Here is a 21,562-nt window from a genome sequence, read left to right on the forward strand (position 1 = left end):
GCAAGGTCTTTTCTAGCAGCTGTTGCAGCCTGCCTTTACTCTACTGCTTCCTCTGCTGAAAGAGTAAGTTTACTAAATGTTTTTGCAAGAGATTTGTGGAACATGGTATTTCTCCCTTAGAAAGATAGTATCCTTGAAAGAGAATCTCCTACTCAAAATATTTCTTTTCACATCAAACAACTCATAGAAAATATAAGAACTGTCCAGACTGGAGTTCTTTACAGAAAATGGCATAAAACCCAACCAAAGGCTCTGCCAAACCTTCCTGAACCTTTGCAAAAGATTAAACTCTACTTAAAGTCCAATTTACACAAAGAAATTTGTTTTAATTAAAACTAACATGGAAAACTGTTCTTGTTACTTATATATACTTATTTGTATGCACGCACACACAGAAACAGATAAAATCCCCTTTGTTATATTAAGCTATTAAAACACAAATAAAAGCAGCATGAACTGGCTGCTTAATGACAAATTTCATATTCTTCATTAACCTGAGATTATGACTCAACACTAGCTGATGACATAGCTTGCTTCCTGTAGGGCAGCTCTCCATAGAATCTTCACCTTAAACTTTGCATACAAGTGTTAAAACTCAATATCAGATTTACTGAACTAAAGATACCACTATGAAAATGAGTAAGTACCAAATGAAAATATTTCAAAAATAAAGACCTTGAGCTTCTACATGAGCAAACAAAAAGCGGAAAAGGGGGCTACTAAAGACTGTTTGTTAATCCTCTGACTTCAAGTCAAGAGAGAGTTGGGGTGGTTCAGCCTAGAGAAGAGAAGGCTTCGGGGAGACCTTATTGCAGCCTATCAGTACTTCAAGGGGGCTTATAAGAAAGATGGCGGCAAACTTTTTAGCAGGGCCTGTTGCGACAAGACAAGGGGGAATGGCTTTAAACTAAAGGGGGGGAGATTTAGACTAGATAGAAGGAAGAATTTTTTACGCTGAGGGTGGTGAAACACTGGCACAGGTTGCCCAGAGAGGTGGTAGATGCCCCATCCCTGGAAACATTCAAGGTCAGGCTGGACAGGGCTCTGAGCAAGCTGATCTAGTTGACGATGTCCCTGTCCACAGCAGGGGGGTTGCACTAGATGACCTTTAGAGGTCCCTTCCAACCCAAACTATTCTATGATTCTAAGTCTTACCATATTTTTGCTGTCACTGAACAGCATACGTATACACTCAAACAGAAAAAAACACACCACTTGTCCATACAGCAACATCCAATTGAACTACTACAGCCCAGGTGAGAAGGAGAAAAACAGCAAAGCACTGCTTCAGAGCTGGAGCGAGCTTTACCACCTAAGCAAACACTTTATATAACTATACCCTCAAACACAAGCCTTCTGTCTTCACTTTCAAAGTCCTTCATAACCTTTCTGCACACCCTATCTACCATCTCGATCATTTCCCAGTCAAGATCAATTTCTGCTTTCAGCATTCTTTGATGACAGTCTCTACTGATTGTCAGATAAGAATGTGTCTGCTATTCTGACAGTCATGACTCTCCACCGCTTCCACAGAGTTATTATAGTCCTTCAAAACCTTCTTTGTAATGCCTCATAAAAGGAACAGTGCTTAATTGTCTGTATGCTGAGCCAAACAACTACTTGGTTTCCCTGTGCCCCTGTAAGTGCTTGTATCTAACAGTCTTCCCTGATTCCATAATTAGTTATCCTTAGGGTAGAGAGTTTTCATCTTCATATACATAAGCATATTCCTGATGCACTGTGTCCTGATTAAAGGCAAGGACTCAAAAGTGAAGCAGTAAGAGATAATACATTTCTCCTTGAATCTCCTCATTTGCGTCAGTTCCAAGACTAAAAACCACAGAATTCAAGGTTGAACATAAAGAAGATTAGTCTTGTGGTTAGTTATAATGTCAGGAAGGTGAAGGAAACAGACACAGGCTTGTCCTTCCCAATTTGCACAGACTGAATGTAAAGCCTCTGGTTTGGGCACAGAGGTATTGTGGCATTGCGGGGGGGGGGGGGGGGGGGGGGGGGAATGAGCCAAGAATTTCAAATAGCGCTTTTTTTTTTTTTTTTTTTTTTTTTAAAGAGTTTAGGTAGAAGTAATAAAGTTAAGAAGGGTCCAACAGGACAAAAAGGAGAAAAACTCTAGGAGGAGAAACAGCATCAACAGAGGTTTAGCAAGGGGATTTCAATTCTAGATAAGTCTCATGAGATTTAATATATAGACATAAGTAATGAGAAGAATGTAATACTGGAACTTTAACCACCCTCTAAAACAATATAACATTCATGAAGAACAGTGTCATGGGAGTCAATTACTATAACTTAACAACTACAAGCCAAGAGAACTTCAGAACCGCATTTAAGTGTGTAAGAACACATTTCAAATCGTAGTTAACCAACATATTTCATGAATTTGATAACATTATAAATGGTGATACTTAAAACTCAGGGCTGCAGAAGGCTACATTCAGGAGCAAAAAAACAGGCACAATTGCATTAAGCTGACAGACAACAAAAAGCAATGCAAAATGCCTCACACCAAATTTCTACTTCAGTTACTGGCATTAACCAAAATCATAACCAAAAGAGCACATACAAAGCATGTTCAATAGAACACCACTTTCATCACTGCAAAATTCAGTTCCTGATGCACTTAAGTTTCATTTTCTTATGAAGTAGCCATACTTATTTAACATTCTGTTTTGGAAGTGGTAGTATCACCTGTAGAGAAGGAAAGGAAGGAAGAAAAGCACAGAAAAGGGGGGAAAAGCAGTGACCTTCAAATGCTCAAACCTCAAAATTCACTAAAAATACCACTAATTCTACACTGTGGGTTTTGTATATTACTAGGTGAACTTACCACTTACACAACATTTCTGCTTAGAAAAGGAGAATATTAGCATAAAACTAGAAGTTGAGCCATTACTGTCTACTTGAAACTTTTATCTCAGCTGAGGAGGAGACACTGCAATAGCGTAAACAACAACAAAAAACCCAAAAACAAACCAATATTGAAACTGAACTAACAACGACACAGCATCAGTGAGAGTAAAGCACAGGCGTACAAAAGCATTTTCAAGAGGCTAGCACTCTTCAAAAATACACAAAGGGGGATAGTTTTTTTTACTCACAAAAAAAATCTGTAGGGTCCACTGGACAATAGTTTCAAACAGTGCTGTGTATTTTAATCCCCATACATCTTCAAAATAAACATTCTTTGAAATAGCCCCCTTCCAAAGAATACACATCGCACTAAGTTGAGGTCAGGTGAAATTACACATGTGCTCATTAGAGGTTTCACCTGAGGAAGGAAACGCAGGATCAAGCCAATAAAGCCAATAAATTTTTGGGAACTACACTTTCTTGCTAATACGCTCTTTGCTGATATGAAGTTCTTGGCAGAACAGTTCCAGCTGGAGCTAAATTCACTGAAAGTTCATTTTACCACCATTTTCCACAGAAATATTCTATTTCATTCAGGTTTTTTATTCACTGATTACAAAGATTTTTATGATGATTGGTTTTAGCCAAGTACACTGTCACACTGGAATTTAGAACACAAGAATTTGTCAAAACGTTTTCTTTTTATAAAACACTTTCAAATAGTAATTCAAGAAATAAAATTCAAGCTGTCAACTTTTTAAACCATATCCTCAGAAAACAGCATAAAAGTGTTTTCATTTACATTCTTGTTAGTCAAAGATAATCCTTCTATGGCACAGACCCAAATTTTACCCTCCTGAGTGTACATACCACTGAATAATTTGTTCAAATGTCAGTTGCAATTTTCAAAAATCCTTTCTTGCCTCTGAATCTTAAACATCTGTAACAAATACTTGTTTTGAGAGTGCTTTACATTCATGACACTTGACCTTTTGCTGTATGCACCACAAAATTTAAGTTTCAAATACCATGCAAGCAGGAAATCTGATCATTCCAGCAGTAGCCATCTGCATGGTCCAATATCAAATATTAGTTCTGGGTTGCACAAAGTCATGGGCTACAAATCTTCTTCTGCAACTTCTATAATTAGTTGTAATTTGCTGCTTCTAAAACACATTTCTCATGGAACATCTGGCCTCGAAATCTTACCTTAACATTGGAAAAGTACTTAGCATTTGGTTGTTGGTGTGCGTACACGTGTGTATATGCGCATAGATTAAGTGTAACTACAGAATGCAAGCTTATGCTTTGCGGGTGGCATACCTAGGACTAGAGAGTTCTACTCCAGCAACAAAAGCCTTTTAGCTCTGGAACTGTAAAAGAATATTATAAGAAATATCAAACATAATGAAAAAGTGTTTTCCAATGTTCTTGCTGGCTTATATCTGATTATTGATGTTAAATGTTAATAGCTCATCAAGCATCCTACCAAACACTTGAGAGCTTTGCACAAATTGCAATTTTCTTTTGTATGATCCTTAATATAACTGGAGGACTCTATGTTGAAATTGAAATGGGAACAACACTTTTAAAAAAAACAAAAACCCCACAAAACCTTTCCAGAGTTAAAGCACCACACTGACTAAAAAAACTGCAAGTTCAACATTAACATACCCAAGTACTTTTTGTTAACTAAGTTAGACATATAACAAAATTGAGCCACTACATATTTCAGCTTCATTGTGTCAGAAGGAAATCTTTCCTGAGCCTGTGAAACAGCGTAATGAACAAATTAGTGTGAGCAACTAAACAAAAAGCCCTTTGAGACCCTTATACGTAAGAAGTCTTCCAAGTACACTCCAGCAGGTACTATAACTTCTAAAGGGAAAAGAGAGTTACACTCCAGGATCTTTAAAGCACTCCTTCAATAGTAACAACACATCTTTTGAAAAATGCCCAATGCCAGTGGTGTCACACACAGCTGTCTCAAGCAACCAGCACTGCTTCTTGGGAAGCAGAAGCTGGAAACACGTAGGATGCTATATTGCTCCTGAAATCCGTTTGTTATCTAGTCATAGGAAAATTCTGGCAGAGCACTATTAACACACTTTTACATCCACAGGAACACCACTACAGCTAATAAAGAATTAAAAATATGCATAAAGGAAGATACTAGCCATGACGGGAATAACAATATTAGCCTCTCAGAAAGCAACAGGGATTGCAACTTTACATACCTGATTCTTCAGATGGCTTAAAAGAAAGTGACCTATAGAAGCTATTATTTTCATCAACCTCTCAATGTTAGAAAAACATTCATCGTATTTCTTACCTGAGCTCCATCCTTTAATTTCAAGATGCATTCCATCGTATTGATAGTGATGACAACTGGTTCTGATCCCAATTTTGTCCATGGCACATGAATCCGAAGTTCATGAATATGCCCACTTAAAAAAGTAAATGGTAGTTTCAGCTCCTAACAACAACAAAAGAAGTGGTGAGGTGACTACTGAAACATATCAAAATTCAAGACACATCTGTAACTTAAAATAATAAGGTTCTACGACAAAACATAGTCAAAAGTTATTCTCCCTCCCCAGATCAGCAGTGTGCCACGGGGTTTGGCCACTGGCTTTATAATCGGGTGCACACTTACATTACAATTAGTCTGTTCAAAAGAGACACTGGATTACCATGTCCTTGATAATAAAAGACAATTTAAAACCACCTCTCTTGCATGAAGCTACTGCAAAACGTGTCACTATTCAAGGGACAAGTAGAAATGAACCAGGTGAAAGTAAATACATAAACTGATATGCAACCTCCATTATTCTGAAGAACACAAATTTGGAATTAAACACTGACAAGGCCACAGCAAGGCAATTTCTTCCAAAATATTTTAGTACTTTGAGTTTTAAGAGGTCAGTGCTCTTAAGATTGGCCACAAACAAAAATGAAGTCTGTACAAAAGCTATGACGTACTTACAACAAAGAGTTTTAGTAAAAACTACTGAAAAGGGGTTTTTTTGTTACATACATGTTTAATTGGTTCCCTTTATTTTATGTAAGTACAGTTTGTATTCTTTTTTTCTAATGTTAAAATAATGTTAAACGTTAAGGAAACAAGCCAAACAGAAGATTAGAGGTCAACACAAAAACACTAATTGAATCAAAAAAACACTCCATAAAGCAAAGATTTACTTGGTGCACTTTGTTTGACTTACAAATTAAAATTTCTGTGTTTTATACACAGTAAATCAGGTAAAACGCTTTCCATTTTCAATATTTGTAATATGAATTCAAACAAGAGTGACATTAAAACGGTTGTGTTAAAAAAATATAAAAGTGTTAAGGTTACTAAGCCAGGCACTCTAAATTAAGAAATGCCAGAAGTAGAGTTACAACTGCTATTCTGATTTGACTCTTGCTCATGTATTTTATGATGTCCTTTCTAAAAACATGATGTCATATTATTTCTTCTGCAGAATCCCTATGTAATTCAATGATCAGAATGGAGGCACTCACTAGAGAAGCAGTTAATCTGGTTTTCTTGTTATCTTTTTATCCACAGCTTTCAAGGTGTTGCCCCATTCACATCAAACTGCTCAGTAAATAGGAAGTTACTAAATTGTTCATTGGCAAAACTCAGACTCCTCACCAAGGCCTAACTTGGATGTCACACTGCTTTAAAAAGTGGTGCAAGTCAGTCCAGAACTCCTAATAAATGCCTGGCACTCCATCCAGTAAATGCATAGAGCAGACGTCTGTGGGACGGCCCCAGTGAGCCAGCTGCTACATGCAGCTAGTCAGCAGGAAACACAAGGTGCAGAGGTTGAGATAAATTCTTTGGATCTCAAGTAGGCAGCACTGGACGTCACATTGGATGCCTTCATCTACTTTGGATCCAAAAGGTTGAAATTTCCCCAGTAGCCCCAGGAGTTCTCCTGGGAAGCATGAGCTTAACGCTTATCAGACAGAACAGCCACCTGCAGCTAGAGACCTGGTCCAAGCACTAGAAATCAGATTTAAAATAATGAAAATAAGTGCTTAGTGCAAAATAAAGAAATAGTATTTGATATTATGTCAGAATTTTAAGTCGGCATTCTCAGTACTAAGTATTCTAATGACGAGGCTTCAATGATGATCTTTCTTACCTTTCTAATCTCTATCCTGACATTTTTGGCTACAAAGGTTTAAAGTTTTAATGGGGAAAAAACAACAGATGTGTTCACTTGGAGTTGCTTATAGCCTGGTGTTTTGGTCTTCATCCTAGATGCTAGGAACTATAGGTGTGAATCTTGTCAGGGTGAGAAAGGAAGTGAATCTAAGTCTCCTAGATGCTGGGCAATAGTTTTGGCCATTAGGTTCTTAACTGTTGTGTTTCTTAGTAAACTCAGGGTCATAAACCTTTGTTCAGAACTTCAGAATTTACCTGGCAAAACTGGGCAACCCAGGGCTTAAGCACCTTTGCACCTCTGCTGAGTTTAGGTACTTACATGCTTCGACTCAGTACTCATATGAATGAGTAGGACTTAAATACAGAAGGTCCATGAAACTCTGAGGTCAAGCAGGCAAGTTGCTAGGGAATTTCAGATACGCGCATCTAGAAGTGGATCCAGAAAGCCTGTTTTCCTGCACTGCTTGAGCCTAGACTTATCCCTGCTGTATAGAAGTTCTACATGAATAAAATTTGAGGACAACTGGATTTTGCATTTAGTACTTGACATATATGATAAAAGTCTATCTATAGAATATTTCTGTGAAGCTAGTTAATGTCATTATTTGCCTAATATCTTGGAACTGTAATTAAATCTTAGTGATATGTTTTTAAAACCCACTACTTTTTATTTTTTTTAAGTAGCTACCATGTCATAAGTTCACAGTTGCACACTACCGCAACTGTGACAGGTTAGCATCCTGAGATAGCCTCTAATTAGTTACCCAAAAGAGAAGTCAACTATTCTTATGCATGAATACCTAGCACCATCACAGAGACAAGCACCCTCTCCATTCTATGGCTGATACCTCTTCAGCCTTTCCACTGGTACTATGAAAACATTCACCTTGCATACAAGGCTAAGAGTAGATGCAGTATATTCACTGCTGTCAAAATCTTCAGAGAAGACAACTACACAAAATTATAGCTCTATTTTTTGCAAAGTACAGCTTTCAGTTTGTAAATTAGTTCTTGGTTTTAATGAGCTTTCATGAACGAAGTTTAAAAAAGAAAAAAAAACCCACACCTCTCATGTCAGGGAAACTCTTGACTCCTAGCTCAGCCATGCTTACAGAAAATCTCATCTAATTTCAAGTCCTCATTCCAAAAGATGATAGTTATAGACCTTCTCATAAAAAACAGTTTGAAGAAAATTGTTAATTTGTTTTTACAAAGTGTTTTTTCTTCATCTTGTTCATAAATATACTGAAGGATTTTAGCTAAAAGCCTCTCTCCTAGAAATTCAGCCTTAGGCTTACAATCAACATGAATAAAATTTTAATCCAGACAACTTCAGTTAAGCCACCGAAAAGCAAGTACTGGGCAGTTTAGCTACAGATGTTGCTACACTGGTCATACAGTAAATGAAAAGATACCTTATGTCCCGCAGCTTTGTGGGGGCCAACAGAAATAAGTGATCAAAAAAATATGCAATCTAAAAATACATTACAACTTAAGAGACAATGCTTATGAATCAAGACAGTGAACTATCACTATTAACAGTAATAGAAATAAATTCCCTTTCCAGACCAGCAGATATGTAATTTTTACAACACACATTAATATCGCAACGTCTATTTAGATCCTGACTTGTGCTCACAAGCGAAAGTTATGCGTTTACTTCAAAAGGCATTCTAGAATAGATATTTTTCCACCATTTGCTGGATGGCTTTAACACATTCTCATTTTTGTCTAGCTAACCGTAAGATTTTGAAAGAAACTGAATGGAAGTAGGAATTCCTTCAAAATGAAGTGATACAACCAAATGCACAGCATATTTAGAAGACACGGTTCTTCTTTTTCAAAGGAATTTAGATAAAAATGTTGTCTGACATTACCCTAATTGCACAAGCAAGTTTCCTTAAAGCAATGCAGGGAAATCTTTGTTGTGTTATTTCAGTAGACAATACAAAACAAATGTGTGCCAAATTTAGTAACTTGTTCATAATACAACATAACAAAGATCATTTTTATTCCTCTTCCTTTCCTGTGCAATTTTTCCCTTTCATTAAGTACTGCATGAAATTCTTAATGTATCTTTTATACTTATGACTGATGAGAGTTTATTTTTTAGATTTTACATTTACATCATACAAATCCTTCAAAAAATTATGATATGGCTGAAAACAAACTCCTGGGCTCGACACATAAATAACTGACCGACATCATGCAAGACTGCAGACTAGATGATCATAATTCCCCTTGTCCTAAAATACAGGACTTTCCCAAACTCTGGGGTGATAGGCAAGTATTAATTCAAATACCTTTTCTCCACATTCAAGGCTGTATTTCACAAGTAACCCAGTGGCACATAACAGACACTTACAGTAAGGATATTTTAATGCACTCATTTCCTTAAAATTATCTTAAGTACCTTACCATTTTTCATACTTCTTTCTTTCTAAATTCTTTCAGGTATGAAAAGTCCACACTACAATAAAACTCAACCACCTTTAGATCAAGTTCTCCTTTGTCTTCCAATCAAAGACCACTTCATCTTTCCCTCCTGAGTTTAGAAAACAGCTAACATAATAAGCTAGGATGTTATGGAAATACACACAAGCAGCAAGAAGAGCCCACCATGTATCCTATCTCTTTGGTACCATTGTGTCAACAGAAACATTACACACAAGCTAGTTACGAAGTTCACAGGTAGTTCTGTTACCTCTGGTACCATAGTGACTTCATATAGAAGTTGCCAAAAGTGCTTAAAAGGCTTTTCCATAAAATAATATTTAAATATAAATTTTAAAGTTTAATTACAAAATACTTTCTTGAAGTAGTTTTTGTACAATGTGCAAATTATGCCTAGATGGAAAATTTCTTGGAATGCTTAGTCTTTTAGTAATTGAATCATCCAGGATAGGAAAAAAACTACTATCAAAATTTTATTAGATTTAATCTTCCACTAAAGATAATAATTATAAAATTAACTGGCTATTCAAAGAGTGACATAATTATGTACAAAAGCTACATTGTACCTAGAAGGTTGAACCCAAGTACAAACTAGTACTCAGCTTTCACTACAGAACTGGTATTGTCCAAAAAAAAAAAAAAAAGGGGGGGGGGGGGGGGGGGAGAAAAACGAAGAGTTATTGCAATAATATTCAGCTTAATTTAATGAAAGCATATAAAACATACATAAATATACATAAAAATATGAAAAGTATTTTCAGGTACTAAAATGTTCTCTTTGGGTTTGATAGCTGTTGACGTGTCAAACGTTATGTTATATCTGATTTCATAAGGTACTGGTTCCAACTTAGTCCCAAAAATAGTTTAAGGTAAGATCTTCTAGAAGACAGACAGCAGTTTGCGCTCTGTTCTCATGTGTTCTTTGGGATTCTGTCTGGTGGCCCATAAGAGCGCAACATGACATGGGTACACTAATATCAGCTGAAGTGCAAGGAGTGAAGGAAGAACGCACAGACTTGTTCCCAGATCTGTTATAAGGTGCTTTGTCCAGGTAGTTTGGCACCTATGCTAATGTTCTCAAATAATCTTGTACAGTTCCACAAAAGCTGGAATCCTCTGACAATGTTTAAGACTCCAGACAATGATATCCAGGGTATGTGCATTTGTATCCAAAGCCTAAAGCATGAAATTAAGGCTGCATTCATGCCAGGTAAGGAGCAGGGAACCATCCTGGAGATAACAGCAGAGGATGTTAGAAGGGAAGAGCAGTGCAAGTGATTAACTTCCGATATCATGGATCCATTCAGACAGAGAATCCAAATAAAATAACATATACTGGTAACTTTCAGAGACTTTAGCTTTTCAGGGGAGCTCCTGCCAGCTGCAAAGGCTTGGGGGTGTTGTATTACCACATACTACATACTCAAAGAGTTTTGCTGAGCAGGCATAAAGCAGCATCCCTTCTGCAAAAGAGCAAGACACCCTAAATACAGTTTGTGGGTCTAGGCAAGTTCCAAAGAATAATAAGAGCCAAATTAAGACCACTACATTTCACATAAACACACAGCCAAATAATGTAAAAAAAATGAATCAGAGCTAAATTTTGCTTTCATCGCATATTCACATGCCCATTCAAGCTAATAAGACATGAGCACAGGTGTATATATGGCAAGATTTGCCTTTACAAGAGCCATGACAGCAACAGATTGCACTGGATACTTAGGTACTCAGCTGATACATGAACAGACAAGACGAAGCCAGGGATCACCTACCAGCAAACTGCAACGATTTGAAAGGGAACAACATAGATGATGGCAGCAAAATCCTAACAGCGCCAGGTAACAGAGCAAGTTTGATATATCCATCCCAAGTCATCATTTGCTATTGGGACAAACTTTCTTCCTACATGGTATAGCACTGGAACAGTTTACCCAACAAGGAGGTTTTCACAACCAAGACAGGAGACTTCAAGACTCAACTGGAGAAAATCACAAGCTGATCTGATATAATGTTGGCAACAGCCCTGCTCAGAACAGGAGGTTGGACTGGATGACCTCCAGAATTACTTTCTGATCAACCCTTCTTTGATTCCATAATATATACATTAAAAAAGGCTTTGAATATTCACAGGAGGAACACATCCTACACAACTGCAGTCCAGTATCTGCATCAGCTACATGGACAAGTTGTACCAAGAAAACGAGGAATCAAAAGACTTGAGAGAAAATACAGAGGCCACCAAATACTTGAAGGAAGACAAATCAGGCTCTTTACAGAAGCACAGAAAATAGGACAGGTTCTCTTGAAAGATTGTCTCCTCTTCCAGAACAGGATCAGAGATACTTAATTAACCATAAATATTTCTTTCACCTTTTAAAAGGTCTCCCCTGATAAAAATCACGCAGTCTCCTCAGTCTACTCCAATGCCTCACAATCCAATCAAAACATGAGAAAAATTTTCCTTGATGTCCAATCTAAGTCTCCCTGAGTGCAATTTATTCCATTCTTTCTTGTCTCATCCATATAACTTTTGCCCTATCTTGTCTCACCTTATTTTATTCAAAATTAAAACCACATTCCCTGTCTATTTTATTCTTCTTTCAACGGCCATATTGTCTAAATCCCCCATTATTTTTTGCTGCATTTCTCTAAGCTCCTTCAGTTGGACTACGTCTGGACACAGGACTCTAGCTAAGACTCGCTACACCATGCACAACAGAAAACAGCTTTATCTATCTCACACACTCAACTCCTCAAGTTGTCAACTCAGATAAGCACAGAAGGAAACAGTCCCTCCACTAAGACTTCACCAGTTCATATTGACAGCAGGCTCCAAATTCTACATCAAGTGTTTTACTTGGTCAAGCTTGTCTTTTTAAGGCCAAGTTTTACAGAGCCTCTGATCTAATCCACACGAACCAGCTGATCAAATCTGTCCCTCAGTTACTCTTAAAGTTCAGATACAACTGGACTGATGAAAACTGGAGTCATAAAACAATATAGAGAACACAAATGTGTTTAGTATGCATAATTAAAGAGATCCTACTTTACTTTGTGACATTTTGAATTAGTTACTATAGGCAATTAGTAAATATGACTGGAAAAGCAATTTAGTTAATGTTTGTACTGTAAAACAATGGTAACTGAAAGAAGAAACATGTCCACAAAAAAGCCTTTCTTTTCACACCCCATAACTTACAGAATATGCAAAGGATTACCATTCACTACTAAACAAATGGCATGGAATTAATGCAAGAATAACTAAATGCAGGGGGGAAAAAGAACTTGCATAAGAAGAAGAACATTCATCTGTGCAGACCAATGTAAATTATTTAGTCAACTTCTTTTAAATCAAAGACACAGACTGTAACTACTGTAAACATAACATACCTGTTCAAGTACATCCAATTTTAATTCAAGTTTACTAAGTACAACATCTCCTCCCCAGAGTGACAACTGTAGATCTGAAGGCTTCAAGTTCTTTATGTAGCGATTCACATAACTCATCAAAATAGGAGTTACATAGGATTCCAGCATTTTGGAAGATTTCTGTATTACAGGTCAAGCACTAGGAAAAAAGACAAGACAATGAGGTATTATTTATAAGTCTGTCAGACTAATTTTCAATAAAACAACAGTCACATTGTTTGGATGTATGAAAAATTATATTTCACATTCTGCTTTCTAAACATGTATGTCTATATGTAATTATGTGTACCTCTACATATAAAGATGAAAGATATACCAAGATGAAAGCACATCTATTTGCATTTACGAATTTCCAGCTTATATACATATATATATTGGAACGAATAACTGGCTTGCTCACTATCAAAAGAAAAGCCAACCCAAACAAACCAAAAAACAGAGAAGGAGGTCAAGCAGTCTACCATGCTTTCACATGAAATTTAAGCGACAGACACCCTGTCACTTTTAACTGATAAAAGCCCATGCTAAAACATCACCTTAGAAACACCGATCTGATACCCTGAGTATCGTGCACGTAGCAAAAATGCCAGCTTCGTGCCACCCTTAACTCTAAGCAAACTAAAATCCTCCAAAACCCAAGCTGAAGTTATGCTACCACTTGCCACCGCTTCCCTCCCACCCCCCACCCTTTCCAGCACCCCCACCCTCCCTGCCGCCCTGAGGAGACCCTTCCCCACCCTCGTCAGCGCCGCAGCCTCTCCCAGGCACCCCCACGAAGCCGGAAACCCCCCCGCCCATACCTTCGGGACACCCCTCACACCTCTCTCCCCCAGCCCCACGCCCTCTCAGGACCCCTTTACCTGCCCCTCCAAACACTTCCGAGGCTCCGTGCCCCCCGCCCTGCCACCGCCCTCACCGGGCCGGCCGGGCCGCGGGAGCCCTGCGCAGGCAGACTCTGCCGCTCCGGCTCCGCCGCACGGGCACTTCCGGGTTCTCCGCCGCGTGTGCCCCCTTTCCAGCGTCCGCCGCCTCCGACATCCCGCGCGCGCCTGGGTTTACGCCTCAGCCGGGAGGATTTCGCTGCAGCACCGAGGCGGGGCCGGAAGTCGGCCTTGAAGCCGGCGGAGGTCACGCGCTCTGCCAGGAGCTGACGGGCGAGACGGGGTGGCCGGGCATTGCGCCGGGGGAAGGGGCGGGGTTTGCTGCGGGCGGGGCGGGGCGGGGGTGGCCGTTAGGGAGGTGGGAGGGGTCGGGAGGGAGCGGCGCCGCGGTGGGTCCCCATGAGCGGGAAATGGAGAGGCGGCAAAAGCCCGCCGGGCCCGGGATCCGTGCCTGCCGTTTCCTCGCACGGCGGAGGAGGTTCTGCCTCCACATAGGTGTAAATTCCTGACGCAGAGGAGCCCGAGGAGGGCGGGCTTTAACCCGTAGCACCATGAATCCCTCAGCTGCGTTGCCGTTGGCTGTCTGGCTTCGGCCAACTCCAGCTCCAAATTTTGATTCACATTGTTATATTGATGAGTGACCATTTGGGGCAAATCTCGGTGATGGCAAACATGTTGGTTGTTTCCAGTGTGTTTAATAAAGATGGACATCTTCCATTTTTGCTTTTGAGTGAAGTTCTACTCTAGGTTCTGAATTTCACCATTTTGCGTGAGAGAAGAAAGTTACTCAGAAATACCTTCGATTTTCTGTCTGCCCAGAGCTCTTCTTAATATGTTGATCGTAGAGAAAAGCCCTGCCCAACAGCCCTGAGTCCTTTTGGGGTTTCTCCTGGCAGCAAGCAAATGCCCTGGGCCCACATTTGAAAGAGCATGTGTTAATGGACTCCTCATGGGTTGGCAAGTGGATGGTCTGGAAAAGAGCGTGGGCTTTCATTTTTTTCAGGGTGAAGTGCAGTAGGCAGTGCCTGTGGGCATCGCTTTGATGTAGATAATGAATAACCTTTTACAAAGGCCTCTGATTTGAGTTTTAAAGAAAAGCCTGGGATATGCCTGTTGAGTTATACATTCTTCCTGGAAATTTGAAATCTTGTGTGTTTAATCTGCACGGTGTAGTTACATGGCTGAAAACAGAAAAGGCAATATATGGCACGTGGGGTAGGTTCGTGTGAAGTGGGGCCCAGACAGTGAGACCTCAGGTAGGAGTCTCCTCCCGTCGCAGTACGTATGTTGAAATCTGGCTGAGCTAGACAAAGTCTGAAGGCTCCAGCTCCTGGTGGGTTAGCTGTCTACTCTACCACTGCTATACACATGCTGAGTTAATCATTAATCTACCCTGGTTTTACATACACCATCTCCTCATTTGCTATGCCATCTTCACTGATGAATCACTGCGCGTAAGACAGTATTCACCTCACAAAGAGCTGAAGCAGCTTGGACTGTGTTTCCTCTTACGATGAGAGTCACCACTCCCATAGCTCATAGTCGAGCGTAGCGTTTGACCGTTCTTCAGCAGCTGTGGCATGATAACCTGTGGCTAAGAGGTGGTAGCAGGCAGGTGAGGGATGGAAACATTTTAACATCAGTGGTCTTTAATTAAGGATGTGCTTCTGACTTGTAATTTCTGTAGCACTAAGATTCTTGAAGTGTTGCTTTACACAACCGCTACATGTTTCTTGTCCCTCTGCTAGAGTTGTGGGAGTGGTGAATTTTACTGATAAAACTTTTTGGGAGTCTGCACTGCAAGCCAGCTCCATGAAATAATCTGTGTTAATGGAAGCAACCTTGTTTATAGCATGGCCTCCCTATAGAGTTGCATTGACACAACAGAGGGATGTGCCAACAGATAAGTGTAATGTTGAAGCACACCCTAAGCGTGCATCAAAAGCCCTCATATTCAACAGAAAAACATTCCTCTGTTTCTTTGTCCGTTGTGTGATTACTTTTGAATGACACATCCAATCAACGCTGGAATGTTTTCTGAAAGTTTGGAATTGAAGAACAACGCCCTATTTTGGTGAAAATCAGTAAACTAGAAGAAGAGTAGGGGAGACACATAGTGCTCCTGGCAGCTGCTTGGCAGACCCAGCAGCTCTGAACAACTCTGTAATTTTCCTGGCAGTTATTAACATTTCATTATAACTACCTCCATCTCAGTTCCAGTTCAAGTATGTTGACGCCCTGAATAATTTATTTCCTACAGAAGAAAAAAAAATACAAAAAATGGGAGGAAGGGATCATGCGGGAATCAGTCTTTGACAGAAAGGAAATGGGTGGCATGAAACGAAAGTAGCTGGAGACGGTTACAAGAGGTCCCTGATGTACAAAGGGATGAGAGCAGAGTATATGGGGAATTTGCAGGTAACAGGCAGGTGGTGTGTAGTAATGAACTTGGGCATACCAAAGCAACGAGGGCATGTCTGCTGGAAATGTCAGCTGGTTGAGCTAGTCTGATTTATTCAACATTTCAGCAATTCAGTGAAACTTGCAGGATAGATATAACCAAAAGTGCAGATATGCACATCTTGTTCGTTCATATAACCTGAGTAATTCTGAATCCCTCAAAAGCTAGCAAAATAGATATAGTTCAACCTGGAGACTGGGAGAGTGTACACAAGAGTGTAACATTTGGCCAGAAGTGAAAAGAGGACAGGACTTCAAGGAAGTCCTCAGGCAATGTATCTACCTGCACAGGACTGCATCTTGATAAAAATCGAGAAAAGGTAGAGGATGATTAAGTGAATATCCCACTACCTGAGGCTGCAGTCAAGGAGAAAACCAAGGAAATTAGACATTTAAATAGATTTTTTTAAAAATGTGTATAGCCATATTAGTTTATTTCTACCTCTTTTGTTCATTAACTTAAACCAACCTTTTCTTCTGAGCACTGTTTTGGAAAGACCCCTGTACTGATGTTGGTGTTTGACAGCTGTTGTGCTTCTAATTTCTTTACTGAAAGAGTGGTTAACCATTGGAACAGGCTGCCCAGGGAAGTGGTGGAGTCCCCATCCCTGGAAGTATTTAAAAGACACGTAGATGAGGTGCTTAGGGACATGGTTTAGTGGGCATGGTGGTGTTGGATTGATGGTTGGACTCGATGATCTTAGAGGTCTTTTCCAACCTTAATGATTCTATGATTCTATGATTCTAATGTCAGAACTTGAGTCTCCTGCCTCCTGTACATCAGGCAGCCCAGGGCAGTCATGTGAGCAGAGGGGTTTGGAGGTAGGTTGGCCCAGGCTGTTTGCAGGACATGAGAGAATCTGAGGTTACTGACAAGGAGAGTTGGAAGACAACCTGTGAGGAACATCTCTTTTCACTGGACAAAGGTTTCCAATCCTATAAACTTCTCCTTCACTATGTCCGTTAGCTAATATGGATACTTTAACTGGGTTAACTTACTGGGCAGACTGCTGTCCATGTCTGTCCCGCTCCGATTCTGCCTGTCCTGCTCTGATGCCTCTGAGTAAAATGGCATGGATGTGGGCAGTTGGTCCCAGCAGCCCTCAGTCTACCCATGTGGGAGAAGAATTTGCTATTTTGTGATTCTTTATCGCCTACTGAGATGCCCTGTAGACAGTATGAGACTGACAGCATGAAAGAGTTGGTGATCCTAAATAAGCAATACTAACTAAGGTATTTTAGAAACACTTGTGAAGGAAATAAAAATTATTTGGGCTTCTTCCTCCTCTCCTGTTCTAGGTGCTATAACTTGGACTAGTTAATTTGTAATGTTTCTTGGTGGTTCCTTTTTCTGGTTTTACTACAAATTATTATTTGTAGTAAAGTATACTGTATATTATATATATTTTTATATATGTATATAAATGTGTATATATTATAATATATAAAAATATTATAAAGATATTAAGATTTGCCCCTTTGTTTAACTGGGAATTTCCTGAGCTCATGACTAAACTGACTAAAATTATGTATCTTCTAATATTTTTTAGACATTTAAAAACTACATCAACAAAAGCAAGCAATATAAGTCAATCTGTTTCACTATTAGAATTACATAGCTTATTAGTGATGTCATGTATCTAATTATTAAATCATATATAGCCATTAAAAAGTGGGAAATAAAAAATACCATGCCACTTTTATTACTATGGGGTTATTTTAAATTTCACCAAAATGCACACAGATTTGAAATTTGGAAAAAATAAACCCAAATAAAAATAAAACAAAATTTGCACATAGGGTTTCATTGTACTCTGAATGTTAGGTATATTCTAGGTTTAAAGGTGCAAATGGTTGTCTATTGTAAGTTTTGTTTGTTCTTCTATTCCCTAAATTTTGAAAAAACCTTCAGCTGTAGTCTTGAAGTAGCATTTTTTTTCAAGTGTAAAGGAAAATAGACAGAATTGTGGCACCTTTAAAATGGAAAAACAGTGTTCAAAAGAAAAAAAACCCAAATTTAGAGTTTCTAACTATGATTATGAGCAAGAATCTGTTGAAACAGTTAAGTTCACACTAAGTAAGACTGAAAAGTATTAATTTAGTGAATGAAGGTCACATAGTTCTGGAAGCAAGTAGCTTTTGATACATAATCCCAGCTCATTGCTGCCTCATCTAGCTTTTTAGGAAATCGCTTTTCCCAACACTTTCTAAAATCTCTGGTAAATTTAAATCCCTGTAGCAGTTTGGGGACAGAATGCTCAGGCACTGCGGAGCAAGGCACATTTATGCAGATTCGGCTGCTAACCCGGCTCAGGGGCTTTACCAGTGTCCCCCAGTGTTTCCTCTATCAGTGAATGTTCACTCTGAGTGAACGGGGCAAATGTCCGATGAACCCCCTCTTCAGAAGGATGCGCAATGGACTAACAACCAGCTTGACCAGAGTGAGCATGGTTAGGTTGGAAAGGGTCTGGTCCAGACAGCGACAGTGCACTCAAATGTAAGGATTTAACTACAGTAACTGGTGTTTTAAAATGTAGACTGCACGCATAAATTCCTTTTACGTATGTTCAGATTGCTTTGGGAATTATTAGACCTCCGATATAGAGGCTATATGGTGTCTCCAGAATACCTGCGGTACTGAACTTTTATTCACACACCAGAATGAAAGACGAGAGAGGAAACCTGAATTGAACAGAGTGGGAAGGTACAAGCAATGCAGTTTTCATCTTCTAGGAGTATAAATTCCAGGTAAATCATAAGAGGTATGCGTGCCCATCTAAACCAGGAAAGTTAAAACTTGAAAGTGTTTTCCAAGTTTTTGTTGAATTGGTAACAAAGGAGAACAATTACCTGTCTTGCAGTAGTGAAATTTTGGGGTATATTTGACCTGTTCCGATATGCTTAAAGTGTTTATGTATCCTTTGGGTATAAAGAGGTATCTTTGACTTCTACACGTAATTATGGAATACATCAAGAAAAGTCAGCCAAGAAGATATCATTTCTGGTTCCAGTACATGAAATGTATGTTTGACAATTTTAAAATGTATATGTAAAGAAACATGTAATTTATTACTGCCTCCAGGCATGAGGAGATTTATGCGCTAAAAGTTTCACACAGGTTTTTGCTTGACTGTTGCTGTACTGTTCATGCAAAACATATGTATTTCTAATGACAACTTCTAGCATATATTCTTTTAAAATAGTCCTGCTTTTCAAGAGTTAAATGATCGCTTTTCTCTGATATTTATATATTTATATTTACAAAAAATTACAAATACATAATTTTATATGTATTTGTACTTTAAATAATGTTCAATAAATATGAAATACATAAACTATAAATATATTTCAAATAAATATTTATAAATACCACTGCTATTATAATTTTTCCTGATTTTAAAAATATTATATGTCATCAAAAGATAAAAAGTAACTGACAGCTTCTTTCTGTGTCACTGGTTGGTTCTTTAGAGGATGAAGATAGAAATGGCAAAGCTCAGGAATGTTTTTGCTTGAATTATGCTAAAATCCAGTTCCCTCCATTATTTATTGGCAAAATGAGTTTCTCAGTGAAGCTGTAACACTCCGTGATGCCCTTTCTTTGGCTTGTCCTGCAGCTGGAGCTGGGAGCATTTCTGCAGGAGCTGAAGTCTGTTCTAAAGTTTCTTCTTAATGTAAATGAAAATGTCCTTATATTTGATTTGCATATTGTAGAGCTGATATTAATGAATATCAGACATGTTGAACAGCTACAAGAACTGCAAAGCCAAGAAAACGTGTGTCGGCTCCAAAAAGCCATCCTTGGAACTTGACTGGCAGCCACAGCTCCATGCGAATAAAATCTTCATCATTTCAGCAGTGATCTCCTGGGTTTCTTGGACTTTACAGATAAGTAAACACGGATCCTAACACTGAAATCAGACTATATAAATTGAAATCAGACTATGAAAGAGACAAAAGACTAAAGAGAGAACATGTAAAGCATACAAGTGGGATACTTGGATCTTTTATGTGAGGGAGGCTTGCTGTCATTTCTGGAGCTTTTGGTAATTTTTTAGCTGTTCATACTAGCATATAATTTACAGGCCTTAGGTGGGCTTATCTTTTTCTCTCCAAAAATTTACAGAGGTTAGTATTAAATGCTTTTCTGATGTATTTTGTCATGAAAGTAAGTGACTGTTTCACACCACTCCAAAAATAATGGCTATAAAATCTCTGTAAGGATCCCACTTCCAAGGGGATGACTGCTCAGCATTCCCTCTGCCCCTGAAAAGCAAGATGTAGAGACTGGGAAAAATATCTGGACACAACAGGAGGTTTGGAGGAAGTGACAGTGTGAAAAGGTGGGCAATGAGTGACCACCCCCTGACAGCAGAAAGGAGACTGCGCCAACGCTCAAAGCTGGAAGCCTAATGATTCAGTTGAATTTTAAACTGAGGAGACAGAGCAGGTGAAGACAACACAGAGGATGTAGAAGAGACCTGGAAAAGGTGATTAGGAGATAGGAACACCATCTATTCATCAGGTTGCAGTTTTGAGACATTTTTGTTTTGGTTAGAAGTTTTGAGACACTGTGGATTTGTTCTTGCTTTTAAGCAAGTGGTTCTTACTATCTAGGCAGCCATTATCAATTACTTGCTTTCCTGGGTTTTTTCTTTTCATTCACGTAATTTTCTGTCCACATTTTAGATTCAACATTGCTAACAACATTAACCCAGGTATGGAGTGGAAGCTGGAGAAAGTGGAAACTTCTCCTTTCAATTTTAAGTTCACTGAGTAGGCAGCGTTGCATATCTTGTGTTTTATTCCAAGGGCTTACTTTTTTTTTTCAGTCCATACTTTTATGCAACACACTCACTAGCAATTGCTATTGATTTCCAGTGTGCCGTATCCAACATGCATTGATGTGATGCACAAGAACTTCTTGTTATACTTCTTGCTACGCTTTTTATATTATCCAGCCACAATACAGTGAACAGTTCTTTATGTAGATAAATGTAATTCATTAGTCCAAAGATGAATAATTATACCACCCAATTTGCACTTTTTTGAGTTTCAGTTCAAATCAGTGTTCTTGATGATATTTCAATTACATTATATATACCTATTATTGTCTCCATATTATCTAAAACCTGGAAGGATGGGAAGAGTGTTGACTTACCCCAGATTATTAATGGTAGCCAGAATTTGAGAGACTGTTTTATAAAGTACCCAAACGTTTATAGCATGATTTAGAGTGAGAGATTATTATAATGTTGTATGAGATATTGCAAAGAATTTTATTAGTGAT

At 38.7% G+C, this 21,562-nt stretch overlaps 1 protein-coding gene across 5 annotated transcripts in view; it reads right to left on the reverse strand.

Annotated features, from left to right (window-relative positions):
* The window catches only part of VPS13B (vacuolar protein sorting 13 homolog B), a 497,028-nt gene extending 483,137 nt beyond the window's left edge, over positions 1-13,891 (reverse strand). For all 5 annotated transcript variants that reach the window (XM_076329345.1, XM_076329347.1, XM_076329346.1 and 2 more), the window contains exons 1-3: positions 13,792-13,891; positions 12,893-13,070; positions 5,204-5,347 (exon numbers count right to left, since the gene is read on the reverse strand). In XM_076329345.1, coding sequence (XP_076185460.1) covers positions 5,204-5,347; positions 12,893-13,039 — 291 coding nt within the window. In that variant the 5' untranslated portion in view covers positions 13,040-13,070; positions 13,792-13,891. The remainder of the gene's footprint in view (positions 1-5,203; positions 5,348-12,892; positions 13,071-13,791) is intronic.
* Positions 13,892-21,562: the final 7,671 nt, after the last annotated feature.

This window comes from Aptenodytes patagonicus, chromosome 2 (assembly GCF_965638725.1).
Source record: "Aptenodytes patagonicus chromosome 2, bAptPat1.pri.cur, whole genome shotgun sequence".
NCBI lineage: Eukaryota > Metazoa > Chordata > Aves > Sphenisciformes > Spheniscidae > Aptenodytes > Aptenodytes patagonicus.